Genomic DNA, 16489 nt, shown 5'->3' on the forward strand with positions numbered 1-16489 from the left:
TTGTTTATAGCATGTAAATGTATTTACTTTTCTATACTTCATAACATGTTTACTTTTTTCTGATTCTTTTCCTTAGAGTAGATTTTTTATTGTACTGTGTTGGATTATGATTGATCTGCATTTGATTTGGCTTTAATAATGGACCTTTACTTCATCCAAGTGATCCTAAAAGATAATCATCTTGTGAAGGTATTTTCTTGGGCTTTGCTCTTTCTTTTTATTTAGTTATTAATTATTTATTTATACAAGCACTGGGTACAGTCAGAAGCGTGGGAGGGTGAGAGAATTCACCAAGCCAGAGCCAGGAGCAGAGCAGGCAGAAGGATCAAAGTACACTGCTGAGGGGAGCAGCGGGTGGCAGGAGAGGTCTGCGCGCCATGTGGAACCCTCCTCCCGTGGCTGGGGAGCAGCCAGGGATCGAACTGGTGCTGCAGAGGCTGTGGGCAGCTTCGCAACCCAGCGCTCAACCACTGCGCCACCAGGGAGGCCCGGCTTTGCTCTTTCACCACAATTTTCTGTGTTTTTGTTTTTTGTGTGTTTTGTGATAAGTCAAAACTTTTCTGTTATCTTGAAGCAAAGTTTAAATCATCACCATGTGGAGATGTTACTCTGTGATGTTGCAGAGCTGGGCTTCTGGTGCTTTTGAGGACGATCTTTCTCTCAGACTCACCATTGAGTATCTCCACTGATGCCTACAAACTTTATTTCTGAGATTTAAAAATGTTCAGCCTAGTAATGTTAGGAACATTGAATATGTTGATTCAACATTCATAAAATATCAAGGAAATTCCTCTTGGAATATAGTAAAATAAACAACTCCCCACCCCCATCAACATGCATATGAAATTAATGGCATAAGCAGCTGTTTTTAGTTCAATACATTTTCATTATTATTGAAGCTACTCATAGCCTTATTCTAATACATACATTATATACTATCTTGAATTTTTTATTTTTCGATTTATGTGTTAAAGCATCCTAATTCTTGAACTTTCCTTTGGTGAATCACAAACATGATTTGCTTGTTTTGAGGGAATAATCGTTGGGCATTTTTTTCTTGTGTATCCATATTTTCTCTGCTCTAAAATATTTTTTTTTTTTCCTTCAGGAGCAAATATGACAGTTTGGTGTCATCCATGTATTTGGTACTGCCCTTTTTTCAGTTGACCTCTAAAACCACTTTTGCTTAAATTAAAACATGCTGGCTTTGTTAACTTTACTTAGGAATTATTTCTGAGTGCCAATCCTGATGGTAAAGGGCTTGAGGGTGTCGTTACTTAATAGCCTGAATAAATACTACTATATTTGTTCCAAAACATGACTCTCTGTGCTCATATTGACCTTGATTTCCAGTGCACCAGTGGGTGATCAAACAATTAGCAGAAAGCACTGCCAATTACAGAAAACTGAGCAACAGGCCTTTTTTGGTGTGTAAATACGACATCTGGACAAGAGCCTTGTTTTGGCTTAATAAGACTGGCCTCCAAAAGATACTCATTTGCCTTTTATGTTTGTTTTCATATAATCAGGGTCCTCTCTGTTTCCTATCCTATGTATCCCTAGTCTCTTGCACAGTGCTTGGCTCCCAGGAGATGCCCTGTGACAATTTATTGAGTGAAAGGCAGATAGTACTCCTTATGGGCTGAAGTGAGGATAAGGGAAGAGAGGTGGAAAAGGATAGAACTGGCAGGAGAGGGAAATGTCTATAGAAGGATTTGATGGGATTTGGTAGGAAGTTCAATGTAGGGGGCATCTTGAACTAGTAACGTGGAAACCTCTCTTGGTTTTTGCTGCTTGGCCAGTTACATGCTGTCTGACTCAGGGGAAAAGATACATAAGCTGACCTGAGCTCCCTCACAGAATGATGTAAAGATTTAGTAAGAGACCACCGGGGAGTGTTCTACACTCAGAAAGCATTAGGTAGCAGATAAATGAAAGTTATTGTTGGAACTAGTGGTGAATAGATGCTGTATTCAAAGTGGGGTGGCTCCTTGAAGGTAATAGATTTGAAAAGTAGAGTGTGCTGTTTTATTGAAAATAGAGGTGATGATTGAACTGGACCCATTGATGTTCACCTGAGAGGACATTCTATGTCATCTACAAGTAGGAACTTTTGAGATAGCTTAGTGAATGCCTATTGATATTTTAAATTCTTCTGTGCCCTTTGGTTCCCCCAGCACTATTTTTATTGAGATATAACTGACATATAACATTGTGTTAGTTTAGATGTCCAAACATAATGATTTGATGTATGTGTTTATATATTGGAATGTATGACAGCATACACATATGGATAGGTAACATCCATTACTCACATATTAAGACTTTTTTTTCTTGTAATGAGAACTTTCAGAATTTGTTCTCTTAGCAGCTCTCAAGTATACAATAAAGTATTGTTAACTGTAGCCGCCATGCTGGACGTTACATCCCTAGGACTTAGTTCTCTTATAAATGAAGTTTGTACCTTTGACCACCTTCATCCATTTTGCCCACCTCCCACCACCCACCTCTTGCAGCCACCAGTCTGTTCTGTTTCTATGAGTTTGGTGTTTTCAGATTCTGCATATAAATGAGATCAAAAAGCATTTGTCTTTCATTTAGCTCCTAAGGTCCACCCATGTTGCACAAATGTAGAATATTTCTTCATTTTATGACTGCATGATATTCTGTTGTGTACATATACTGCATTTTTTAAATCCATTCACCGACTGAAGGACACTTAGATTGTTTACATATCTTGAGTATGTAAATAATGTTGCACTGACATGGTAGGGTGGTGGTGTGTGTGTGCAGATACCTCTTCAACATACTGATTTTGTTTCCTTCTGGTATATATCCAGAAGTGGACTTGCTGGATTATATGACAATTCTATTTTTATTTTACTTTATTTTATTATGTTATTTTGTCCTCACTACCCCACCATCCCTTATGTCCCCTTACCTCTTTCTTTCTCCCTCCCCTCTTAATCTTAGATCCCCGATAATGTTGATTAATTAATGTTCATTACTTTTTGTAAGTACTGTACTTTATCAAATTGTTGGCTAAATTAAATGCTCAGTATTTGTATTTCTCATTCTGACTTACTTCATTATTCAAAATTCCCTCGTCCTTCCTCCATTTTACTGAAGATGGCTGCAGCTTATCTTTCTTGTGACTGAATAGTATCCCATAGCATGGCTCTGCCACATGTCCTTTATCCAGTCATCTGTTGATGGACATTTAGGCTGCCCCATGTCCTTTCCATTTACTATTGTAGAGAATGCAGCAATAGACATTGTAGATCATTCTCTCTCTCTTTTTTTTGCATTGATAGTTTCATATTCTTTGAATAGCTGCCTGATGTTGATTTTTTTTTTTATTTTGGAGGAATGGCCATGCTATTTTCCTAGTGGCTGTACCAGTCTATAACCATCAAGAGTGCTCAAGGGGGGCCTCCCCGGTGGCGCAGCGGTTGAGCGCTGGGTTGCGAAGCTGCCCGCAGCCTCTGCAGCGCTGGTTCGATCCCCGGCTGCTCCCCGGCCACCGGAGGAGGGTCCCACATGGCGTGCAGACCTCTCCTGCCGCCCGCTGCTCCCCTCAGCAGTGTACTTCGGTCCTTCTGCCTGCTCTGCTCCCCGCTCTGGTTCTCGTGAATTCTTTCACCCTCCTGTGCTTCTGACTGTACCCAGTGCTCGTATGCATGTATGTATCACTCAATCAATCAATAAAAATCTTTAAAAAAAAAAAAAAGGGTGCTCAAGGGTTCCCTTTTTTCCACCTCTTTGCCAACATCTGAGATATCTTGTCTTTTGAGGAGATCCATTCTCACAGGTGTGAGGTGATATGCCACTGTGGTTTTGATTTGCATTTTCCTGATGATTAGTGATGTCGAATTCCCTTTGGTTTTGAATAGTGAATTATTCCGGTGCTTGGATTAGGGTTGCCAGTCCCCCTCATAGTCGAAAATCTGTGAATCACTTACAGTCAGCCCATCATTTAATGAAGAAACTGTGGATGCAAAAAAGTCCATGTATAAGTGGATCCATGCAGTTCAAAACTGTGTAGTTCAAGAGTCAATTGTAGATTCACTGTGGTGAGTCTGGTCTTGCAGATCAGGACTGGCACCTCTGAATTAACATTATTAACTTTCTAACATTATTAACTTTCTGATTCTTTAAGTGAATCATTTGAGCAGCTAGATTTGGCAAACCCCTGATACCTAGTCAGTATCCAGTATTCCAGTTGGTAAGCAAACACTGCTGGCAGCCCTTTTGGAATGTCTGGTTTTTGCAATATTTCTGTTAATCTTAAAAAGTATGACATGTTGATAATCTGACTCTGCAGCAAACAGTAAACACTTTTCAGCAAATACACCTGCTGAAGAGCTTAGCACAATTTGAATTTATGCAAGACAGAAGTTAACAGTGGAAGTAAAGGAGGAAGAAGGGAGATTAATGTCAAAATTGTGTTGTGTTCTCTGTTCTTATGGAGCAGAGATGCTGGTTAAATTCTCTCTCTCTTTTTTCTTAATAGCTTCTTATATCTATGGTCAGTAAAAAGTTTAGGTATTAAAAATAACTTTTTATCAATCAGCCATTGATATGCAGGACAACCTGAAGAGACAATAGACAGGAATCTGATGACTACCTACCCAGTCTGAGGAGCCGTCTCTTCCATTGGGCTGTGTGTTGACATCTAGGAACTTGACTGCCCTCTTCTAATCATTGCTAATACTGGTAGCTAAGCAAAGAGATGGAAAATAAAATTGACAACCGAGTTCAGTTTCCTTGTCTGCATTTACAGCTGTAATTTGAGAAGTCTGTAGAGGTGTAGGCAGCTCCATTTCATGTGTTTGATCTAGTCAGGGCTGTAGCATTGAGAGGAACTTGGTGTAATTCTCGTTCTGGTTGATCATCCTCTCTGCTCTGGTTTGACTGTTATAGCCTCTTCTCTGAAGATAAGGAAGTCTTCCGGTCTAGTTCGGATGAGTCTTACTCCAAATATTCTTCATCAGATTTAAAAACAAGGTTTTCTGATTTTTCTCCACAAATATTAAAATTTCATTGTGGAATAGTTGCAAAATATGTGTAAGATAAATCAGTATATGTTGATGCCCTTTTCAGGTATGTGTTCTTACAGTCAGTGACCCCACAACAAACCAGATACCTGACATCCACCCTTGTAGATTAGTTTTGCCCATTGTTGATTTCTTATGGAATGGAGTCATAGAGTATGTTCTCTGTTCTTTCCTGTTTCTTTTGCTCATCATTGTGTAAGCGTCATCTTCTACGTGTCAGGAGCTTGTTCTTTTGCACTGCGGTATAGCATTCTACTGTAGTGCTGCAGTAGCTGCAGCTTGTTACTCAATCTGCAGAAAAATCATTTTTGCAAACATGGAATCATACGGTACATGGTATCCTGACTTTTACATTAATTTAACAGCACATTTGGAACTAATCTTTCCTTATTAATCGTGTCTTTCCTTATTAAATGTGTCATTTTAAAATGACTTTTTCTGGCTGTTAAGATGCATTCATTGGGCAGAATTATTCTAGTGTGTTTTATTAAATGATTTAATTATTGGAAATTTGCATTATTTCCCAGAATGTACTCTTGTAAATAATGACGTGATGAATTTGGCATTGCTAAACTGAAGCATGCATTCTTAGGGACTATGGGTATCTTGGTGGTGGGTGTGGTGTGGTAACAACGCCTAAAGTGGGAGATCCTATACCTCTTAGCCATACACAGTGTGGTAAACAATTATTACCCTGATTAAAAAAAAGGAAGTAGAATCAGGAACAGCAACATAATTTGTATGGCCTAGTGAAAAATGAAAGTGCAGAGTACCTTTGTTTAAAAACATTTAAGAATTTCAAAACAGTGGCAGCAGACACTTCATTTGGCCCTTTTGATAGCTGATGTGATGGCACAGATCACCTTGAAACCACCTCCAAATGGGTAGCATGTACCAGTGGACTCTATATCCCAAGACAAGCTCCAACTGGGCCAGTTCACAAACTGCTGGGTGTTCTGAGGCTCTTATCACCACTCAGGATGCCAACAAACTTGTCTTGAGCAGGCAGTTCTCTAGGTAGTAGGATTGTGGAAAGGGACATGGAATCTGAGGTCAACTCTGGGATTCAAGTAGTGGCCTTGCCACTTAACTTTTGCAAGACCTTAGCAAATTTGCCTTTTTAAAAAAAAAAAGATTTATTTATTTATACAAGAACCGGGGTACAGGCCAGATGTGCGGGAGCGTGAGAGGATTCACCAGAGACAGAGTGGGGAACACAACAGGCAGACTGACGAAATACACTACACTGCTGAGGGGAGCAGTGGGCGAGACAGGAGAGGTCTGCTGCACCATGTGGGATCCTCGCCAGCCGCCCCGAGTTAAACCCGCACTGCAGAGGCTGCGGACAGCTTCACAGTGCAGCGCTCAACCGCCTGCGCCACCATGGAGGCCCAAATTTGCCTTTTTGAAACTAAGTTTTTTCATCTGTGAAATGGGGTTAATATTTCTACCGCGTAAGATTATTGTAAGATTTGACAGCAAGTGTGTATATAAAAGATTTAATATGATTTATTGTCATGGTCTGTTAAAAACTATCAACTATTATTGTTATCAGTTCATAAATACTGTGTTTTAGGAGACTGAGCTGCCCTGCCCAATAGTACATGCCTGCACTAGGCTGCCTGGCTCCTGAGATTTCACCATTTGATTATTTCTTATGTTAAGGCATTCCTGCTGCTGCTCATTGTTAATAACTGAGGCAACAGCTACTGCTTCCTAGGATGGTTAAAGAGAACAACTCAGGGGAAGAGGCTGTAGGAGAGGAGGCTGGGCCGGTGATAGGTCTTACTGATGACTGCCATGGGAGTGTGTGAGGTATGATCGCAGTGCAGGAGAGAAGGCTGGGAAGCTGGGCGACTTCTGGAGCTCCCAGGGCTTTGAATGCCAGAATAGGAAAGGGGGGACTCTTTGTCATGTTTATGGCGATCAAGTGCTACCTAAAAGTTAGTGAAGCACAAAGATTTTGCAGTTTATGGGAGCTGGGTTTGTACCTTGGGCATTTACTCTCAGACACTGTGCTTCTCTTTTTGTAAATGGGAATGATAAGGCAGTAGTAGATAGCATTATTATTATTGTTATTGCTACTACTAGTGTTACTATTATCGGCTAACATTTGTTGAGTGCTTACCCATATTACCTTGAGTATAGGTATTACTTATTCACCCTTAGAATAATGGGATGATAGGTATTTTTAACCCCATTTACAGAGGAGACTGAACTTCACAGAACTTCAGGAACTTGCTTACATGGGTGGGTCCCTGTTAGAACTGAGATAGAAATCCAGGTAATCTGACTCCAGGAATCCATGTCCAGTATATCTCTCTATCTCTATGAGTGGGTGACAGTGCTCTGGCATGGTGGGGTGCACATATGAAGACACAGGAGTTAGGCAGGAGTGGGCATGTACTCTGATCTGCAGACCCTGCGTTTCTTTTGGGGCATCCCCTATGGGGAGTCATTTATGTGGTTATAGGAAAATGCAGAAAACATACTGATTAGAGCAGATGTCATTACAAGAAAATATCCATGGAACATTTTTTTCCCCTCTCAAATACACTTTAATTAAATTCCCATCATGAAAACAATTAGGCAAGATTTGCTATACCTAGCCAGTCAATAATTCAGGGACAGGATCTCATTAAGAGCTTTTGCTTGCCTGGAAACTGCTGTTTGGAGGATTCAGAGCTGGTGGCTGTATGCTCTGGGGATTAGTTCCTGCTCTCTATATCCTCTGAACTTTTTTATTTTCCCAAATCCAGAAGGAAGCACATTTTTAAATGGTCCAAAAGTAGGGAGACTGCTTGTAAAACTGCCACTCACTCTCACAAAAGTATTCCTGGATTGGAGCTGTGCTGTCTGTCATGATTCCATTGTGAATCTATGTTGAATTATGTCCACCCATGGACAAAGCCATAGATGTGACTCCGATGAAGGCACAGTCTGAGTGAGGGAGCAGCCTCTTGTACTAATTTTCTGGACTGGTGATTTCTCTCTCAACCAAGTGAAGACTGCCCCCTACTGACTTCAGCAGGTAAAACTCCTGAGACTTTAGGTTTGTTTTCCCTGATAAAGTATTAGCAAATAAAGTCAGACTGCCTTTATTTTGCTTTTTCCATTTCTGTTCCCCCCTACCTCCTTCTCTCCTTTCTTTCCTAATGCATTATTGATTTCCTACTATGTGCTAGTCATTGCAAATGAAATTGAGGATGCAGTGAAGAAAAAATATATCACTACAATTATTTAGAAAACAGTTGGCATTACCTATTAAAGTTGAACCTGTGCATGTTCTGTGGCCCATATATTTGACTGTTAGATACTCTAGAGACACTTGTGCACTTATGTGCCTGGATGTATTATAAATATTTTCATTACAACACCTTAATACTTCTAAACTGGGTCCATATTAAATGGAAGCTTATCTAGCATGAGGGATTTAGGTTAACTATATGTAGTAAGAAGAAATGTCTGATGTGCTTTGTCAATGACTTATTGAGGGAAAGTGCAACATTTTCTTCTTGGCAGTCTTCAAATATAATAGGATAAACTCATTTTGTTGATGGTTGAGGACATGATCTTCCTTTACTGCCCTATTATTCTCTGGTATCTGGGAAAACCCTGAAAATGCTTTTCTGAGCACTTACTTCTCCCAAAAGAAATGGAAAGAAATGCTGGTTAGGATATGATGCACGAGAGACTTTTATTAATCCCTTATCTATACTTGCCTTGAGGACCAAACAGTGTGTCCTTCCCAAGAGTGTGAGACTGCTTCACTTTTCACTTTCAAATATTAAAATCACTGTAAATGTCTACTTTGACTAATCTGGACTAACGACAGAAAAGATTAGTGTCACTAGCATATAGCTTTACATGAGCAAATCACTTTAAATAGGCTTAAATCTAAGAGGTAAAAGCTGTTTTGCCTAGACTTTTCTAGTATTTATGTCATATTCACTGTGCACATGCACGTGGTGTGTGTGTGTGTGAGAGAGAGTGGGAGGGACAGTCAGAGGGAGAGAATGGGGGAAAGAGAAAGACAGAGAGAGAAAGAGAGAGAAAGGCATTATTTTTACCGTGTGCATGATGTAAAAGTAGAAGAGTTAATTGCTAATTAGAGAGGTCAAATTAAGGGGTTATGATAACTATTTTTACCAAAACCATGATCTTATTTATTTATTTAAAGATTTATTTATGCACAAAAGAACTGGGGTACAGGCCAGAGGTGTGGGGGGTGAGAGGTTTCACCAGAGACAGAGCGGGGAATAGAACAGGCAGACTGACTGAAATACACTGCTGAGGGGAGCAGCGGGTGAGTCACGAGAGGTCTGCTGCTCCATGTGGGGTAGCTTCTTGGCCGGGGATCGAACTCGTGCTACAGTGGCTGCGGATAGCTTCATAGGTTGCGTCTTAATCCCTTGCGCCACCAGGGAGGCCCCAAAACCACAGTGTTTTGGATTCAAAAGAGAATAAGGAGTGACAGAAGGGATAAGAGGAAAGAGGAGGATGATATGGAAATATAAAAAGAATGAAGGTAAGAGAAGAAATAAAGGGCTAGGTAGGGGGAAGAGGAAAGAGGAGGAGGAAGAGCAGGGACTGTAACAAATAAAAGAGATAGTAGAGATGGTAATGTTAAAGGGGATAAAGCAGAAAAATAGAAGAATCAGAAAACAGAAATAGGAAAGACAGAAAGGAACAACAGAACAACCAACTGATCAATAAACAAATGCACAAACAGATGGGGGGATAATTGCTTCTCAGGACTTTGATGGCTCCCAGTGAGCTAGTCGTTGCTATTTTAGTCTGGTCTGCTGGGGAGCACCACAGGGCTGGGTAGGATAGTTTTCCCATGGTCTGCTGTCTTCCTTGTAGCATGTTGAGGAGGATAAAAAATAAATAAGAGCACAAAAGGGCATGGATTGAACTGCATCTGTGGGTGTGGGGGGTCCGCACTCTTTCTGGGCCCATGAAGTAGTTGGGTGGGTGATGGGCCTTCTGAGGGCTCCTTCCACCTGGATTACCAAGAGGCCCCCAATGTACGGACCTTCCTATGAGACTCCCCCTGATGTCCTTCCTGTTGGTAAATGCACCAGTTAAATGGTCCTGCTGGTGTCCAGGAAGGGGGAGGGGAGGGAAGTGCCCCCACAAAGGGCTCACGTCCTGTGCTGTGTGCCTGCCCTGTGGCTCTCTTTGCCCACCTATCTCTGTCTGATGTTCTCAGATGTCTCCAAATTCTCCAGGTATCTGATCTCCATGGTTTTTCTTGGTTTCTGCTTGTCCACGGGGGCCAGCTTTATGGGTGGGGGAGGGGAGAAGGGTTCTGATGATTTTTCCCTCTTTCCTTCCCCTGTCCTTCCAATTTTCTTCTACATCTGGATGAATCACCGGCGTCGCCCAGTTTGTCTAGTGCATCTGGGAACTCGCCGTTATTTCTCCCTATCATTTGTTTTTATGGGAGAACTTGATCCTAGTGGATCTTTGCTGCCAGTTTGATTATAATGTGTCTTGGTGTGGGTCTTTTTATACTTATCCTAGTTGGTATTCATTGAGATTCTTGAATATGGATGCCCGTTGCCATCATTTCTTCAAATAGGGTCTCTGTGGGCTTCTCTCTCTCTAGTTCTGGCACTCACATAATGGGTACATTGATTGTCCTATGACATCCTGTAAGTCCCTTAAGCTGTCTTTACTTTTCTTCATTGTTTTCCCTTTTTGCAGTTCAGATTCAATAGTTTTTAATTAATTCTTTCTTAAGTTTTCGATTCTTCTACTTATTCAAGTCTTCTGTTGAATCCCTCTAATGAAATTTAAATTCAATTATTGTATTCTTTAACTCCTGAATTTCTGTTCTTTTCTTTGGTGATAATCTTATTTTGTTTATGTATCAGTTTCATAATTTTGTTTATTTGTCTGTATGTGTTCCCTTAGCTCATTGAGGAGCTTTAAGATGGTTAGTTTGAATTTTCTATCAGATAAGCCATAGACTCATCTTTAGGATGGGTTTCTAGAGATTTATTTTGTTCCTTTGAGCCATGTTTACTTGTTTCTTTGTAAACCTGGTGATATTTTGTTGAGACTTGGAGATTTGGAAGAACAGTCACCTCTTTTAGTCTTTACCGATTGACTTCATGTAGGGGAAGACACTCACCAGTCAGCCTGGCTAGAGATTCTGGAAGTCTTTCAGACTTTTCCAGGGATGCCTCTTCTCTGGGTAATTTCCTAGTTGAAGAGGATTACCTCTGTTCTAGTGTCTGCCTGTAGTACTGCAGACACTATTGCGATAATGTATTAATCACATTTGCCTTAGTTTTTAGCAGTCCCCAGGCATCCATGGTATACTGCCATTTCTTTCAGCATTCATTCAGAGATCAGTCAAGAATCAGAACAGGCAGGACAGATTGGGCACCCCCCCCACCTCTATAAAGCCAGAGTTTTGGATGTATATTCCATTTTTTTCTTTCTCTCCCCTCCCAAAGGAGAAACTAGAAGTAGGGGTTTTCTTCCAGTGCTGTTGTGCCGTGTTGGATGGGGGCTGGATAGAGGCTATAGAAGCTATATGCAAGGAACTTTTTACCTGCTTTGTTGTGGCTGTTTTTGACTTTGCCTTTGCCTGGAATACTGCATCCTCTGAACTGGTTTCTGCAGTTTTCCCAAGGGTGATTTGGTTCATGTTTTGTTAATTTGGTATCTTCATAGGGAATGGGGGTGGGGGCAGTGCTATTTCCTGCCATCATTCTCAAGTGTTATTCAAATATCTGTCGTATGAAATGGAGATAATGAATATCGGTAGAACATTAAATATGGTAGCACACATCTAATCTGTCTCATTCCCCTCTCTACTCAGGATTAAAGAAGTCATTCCAGGCTTCTTTTCTGTCTATCTCTGTTTTTGTCTCTCTTTTTAGTGGTGTAGTAGCTAGCTTTTAATGAAAGCTCATTTTGCATTAGGAATTTTTTGTGCTCCTGTTATGTGTGTATTAATTGATTTACTTCTTACAATAGTTGTAAAAGAAAGATAGTATAATCATTTCCATTTCACATATGAAGAAACTGCATTAAAAGAGTCTAAGTAATTTACCCAAGATTGTACATAACAACTGATAATTGTCTTAGGCTCAGTTTTATAAAACAACTTTGCAAAATGAAAAGAAAGATATATATTCTTTTTGATTTAATATTTAAAATTATGTTTGTTGCAATAATGTTGGCTTATAGCACTCTATATGTGTTAGGGGTTTGTAGGTTCACACCTCTACAAATTCATCTTACCTAATCACACCCTTCAAGACCCCAACACATTCCGCTGGGTACCCCCGTGTACTCTACCTCTCCCCTCTGGTAGTCTCAGTTCTGCAGTCAGATTTCAAGGGTTAGTTTTTATTGGTTTCTTGATTGGTTTTTAATGTTCCACACATGAGAGAAATCATCTGATACTTGTTGTTATCCTTCTGACTTGATTATATGTATTCTTTACTTAGAATGAGTTAAATTTATTTATTGTGGGTCAAATAGAGCAATATTTTAAAGACAAAACACAGAATTCCTGACTATCAGAGTTTTATCACAGAATTATTTTTTTCAGGTGTGACTAGAGATCCTATGTTCTGCACTATTGATAGTTTAATAATTAGAATAATATAATCATATGTTTTCATTGTTTCACCAGTTTTATTGAGACATGTCATTGTGTTTATGGTGTACAACATAATGATTTCATGCATGTATATGTCGTGAAATGACACTACAATAAAGTTAGTTAACTCACCCCATCACCTCACATAGTGATCTTATTTTTTAAAGAATAAAAATTTTTAAAATCTACTCTCTTAGCAACTTGAACAAATATTCTTCAATTTGAGAAAGACTAGCTTATATAAACTATAAGTCTCTTTTTAACAAAATTATTTTTTTGTAACAAGAAATTGTTGACTTACTGTAGATATTATTTTGTGTTGTTGTAAGTGGTAATTATGCTGTTGGAAATCTCTGTGGTTTAAATACCAAAAAAAATAGAATGACATAAAAGATGTTTATTTTTGTTTTTTATAGGACAGAGTTCACTCAAAGAGGCAGGATTTCAATCACTGGGGCAGGCTTTTTCAACTGCATTTTGGAAACTTTTGCCAGCACATTCTTAAGACAGGGAGCCCAGAAGGTAAGTTGTTTCCACTTTGAACTAACATTAATTTTAAGAATCCATGTTGATTCCTATTGGGTTATTGAATAAAGCTCAGGAACAGACATAATGAGAAAAAAATACAGTTAATAAACAAATATATGCCAAAAATTATCCTTACTAATTATTACATAAATCCAAACGAGAGTAAAGCTAATCTGCCATTTGTGGCACATTACATTGAAGATATGCCAACAAAGAGTATGTGATACTATGGAGAATACTTATTGTTTACTTAAGAGAAATAATCAGAATGAATAATTATATTTAGAGTATATATAGTATGTTCATAAATGTTTTATAAAAAAATAATAGCTAATACAGATTGAGTGCTTATTGTATGTTATTTTTACTATAAAATGAATTTTTATTTATTATTTGATTCTTTCAAACTTTTGAAATAGTTATTATCCTGATATTAGAGATGAGGAAGGCATAGAGATTCAGAGCTCTTGGTTGTCCTTGTGATTTTCAAACTTTATACTCTTGGGATTTAGGCTTCTGTGGAGGTGATTCTGAGGCGACTCACAGTCACCTGTGTAAAGTCTAAGTAGCCTGTTTTAAGTGCGGGTGTTCTGTTTGTAATCTGTCTTAATGATATCATACACGAGATTTATAATATATTCCATTTTTTGCCTGTAGGCATTAATTCGAAAACTCCTTTATAGTAAGGTCCATTCCTTATGCATCTTTATATGCCTATTACAGGTATTCTGAAGTGTCTTAAAATTATTTAGTTTTTATTTTCTTTATGATATATTATTCATTCTGTTATTGTGATCATGATCATAATCACAATCGCTTATTTTCAGGATTTACTCAGGACTTAATCATATGTAACCTTGCATTATTTTGTGTACAGGCTTCAAAACTATTATAAAGAACTATTGGTATGACTCAGAGATTTTCTGGGCAGAGGACCCTTATTCTTGTTTTGTAAGTCTGGGTGCAAGAGTGGGCCTGGACCATGATGCATCAGTCTGGAGGGCTGAGGTGATAACTGCATGTTTGGTACCACATGGTATTCCACAGACATGCTGCTGAGACAGATGATGTGTTCATGGCCTAGAGAGAGCAGATATCCAAACTGGCCCAGCTTGATAAAATGAGCTTGAAGGGGATAGTAGAGCTTCTGCAAGGTCTGATGTGATCTGCACATTATTGCAGGTTTTTCTGCTATATTGCAAAATATGAATTTGCACAAATTCCCATATTCTGAAAAACTTCAATCTAAAAATTGAAGAGAAAAATAATTTCATTCTTATGTTCCTGACTGAGTTGATTTCCTGTACACGCTTTATCAAGATTGACGTGTAAAGATCCAGATTGTAAATATCTGACTTTATGGGCCAAGAGACAAACTTGAGATATTACATATGTGCTTTATAAGAGAAATACATTGTAGAGTATAATTATGTTATAATACAAGTCTATTTAGCAGGAGAATGGATTCTTTTTTGGGGGGAGATAACATTTAGCTGAATTGGGATTCAAAGCTAGTGTTCCCTCCCATCAATTGGTTGCAAATGTTCATTTGTAGTGACCATTGCTATTTGTGGACCATATAGACACTGGGGATAGGCTCTATCTGGCCTGTGGGCTATATTTTGTCTCCTTGGCTTTAGATAAATGAATACCATTTGTTTATTCAAATGGGGCTGCCCATTAATTCAAACCCATTAATGACTTTTAAACATACAACAGTTGTGAACTTTCTCATTCTGTGAGCTGCAAAAAGAGACATTATTATTCTCATTTCATTGACAAGAAATTGCTTAAAGAGATATGCAGGTGGTCTATTGCAGGCCTTCCTTTCTTTTGCAAATATATAATGAGTCTCTGGTTTGTGCTAGGCACCCTGTTAAGTGTGGGTGAAATGGATTTACAAGGTCACATGACTAACAAAGGGTGGAGTTTGGACTCAAATCCCCATCTCTTGTCAACAGGCCATACCCTGTCCCGTGTAGTATATGAAACAGAATGCCTGCTCAGCACCATGCAGGGTGTTAGATGAATTTGTGTTGTGGTTTTACTCTCTTGTATTTATTAGGACTCTCTGGTTGCAAATAACAAACTACTTCAAGTTCACTATTGTCAAGGTTCAAGGGTGGTGAGGCTGGAATGCTTGGACTGGTCTGTATTGGGGAATTGAAAATGGCCAGGAACCCAGGCAATACCTCCTTTAGCACCTGTCTGTAAAACTAGGCATCTTTTATTTTCACAGGCTATGTAGTGCGATATTGGTCTCCATAGTTCAAGTGTACATGTGTATATAGAATCCTGGTGAATAAAGAGACTATTTGTTTCTTTAATTTACATATTATCTGGAAGGAGCTCTTTTCCCCCCTCCCATTTGTAAAGCATGTTTTTGAGGGTGGCAGTCACGACTAATGTGACTCATCTTCAACCATGATTGTGTGGATTGGAGTATCGCTTTCCAGGTACTGCCCACTACCTTGGACAGTGCCCAGTGTATTTACGTAGAAAGGAGATCTATGCACAGTGATGTCTACAGTTGGATTCAGTCTAGAAATTGCCAAATTACCTTAAAGTTTTAAAAGTGAGGAACCTAATTGATTCCTCTTACTATATTTCACTTACATGCTCATAAATAAGAAAATACTTTTTCCTGCTAGCTTTCACCTTTTCAAAATTTACTTTTTAAAGAGGTTTAGTTTAATTAGTTAGCTTTTCAGTATAAGGAGCCACTTATGCTTAAGTGTCTTTTACCTCTTATTTAAGTGAAATTTTATGGAACCAGCCTCACTTCCTGCTAGCCCTTCTCAGCAGAGCCCACATAAATTGCTTCTGTGGAAGTCACAAATCCATGTTTTGGTGGTGGGTGTGCTACAGTGACTACACCTGAGGGGACAATCTTATACTTCCGAAACACTAACAAGGATGTAAACCAGTATAACTTCAATAAAAGAATAGTACACCATCCATCTCCAGAACTTTTTCATCTCCTAAACAGAAACTCTGCAGCTCTTAAATAACTCTCCTCTTTCTTCTCTCTTCAGAGCTATTGGCAACCACTGTTCTGTTTCTTTTCTCTATGAATTTGACTACTCTAGGGATTTCACATATGTGGAATCATTCAAAGTGTGTGCTTTTTTTTTGTCTAGCTTATTTCACACCCATGTTGTGTATGTGTAAGAATCTCCTTCCTTTTTAAGTACTATTCCCTTTTACGATATACCACATTTTGTTTATCTATTAATCCATCTGTGCACATTTGGGTGGCTTTCACCTTTTGGCTGTT

General features: G+C 39.0%; 1 protein-coding gene across 9 annotated transcripts in view; it reads left to right on the top strand.

Moving 5' to 3' along the window:
* PRELID2 (PRELI domain containing 2) overlaps positions 1–16489 on the top strand; it is a 64533-nt gene that overhangs the window by 19679 nt on the left and 28365 nt on the right. For all 9 annotated transcript variants that reach the window (XM_037509014.2, XM_037509022.2, XM_037509016.1 and 6 more), the window contains one exon: positions 13101–13206. In XM_037509014.2, the coding sequence (XP_037364911.1) occupies positions 13101–13206 (106 nt within the window). The remainder of the gene's footprint in view (positions 1–13100; positions 13207–16489) is intronic.

The sequence above is a fragment of the Talpa occidentalis genome, unplaced genomic scaffold, assembly GCF_014898055.3.
Source record: "Talpa occidentalis isolate TD23 unplaced genomic scaffold, MPIMG_talOcc4v2.1 talOcc4.13, whole genome shotgun sequence".
Classification (NCBI taxonomy): Eukaryota; Metazoa; Chordata; class Mammalia; order Eulipotyphla; family Talpidae; genus Talpa; species Talpa occidentalis.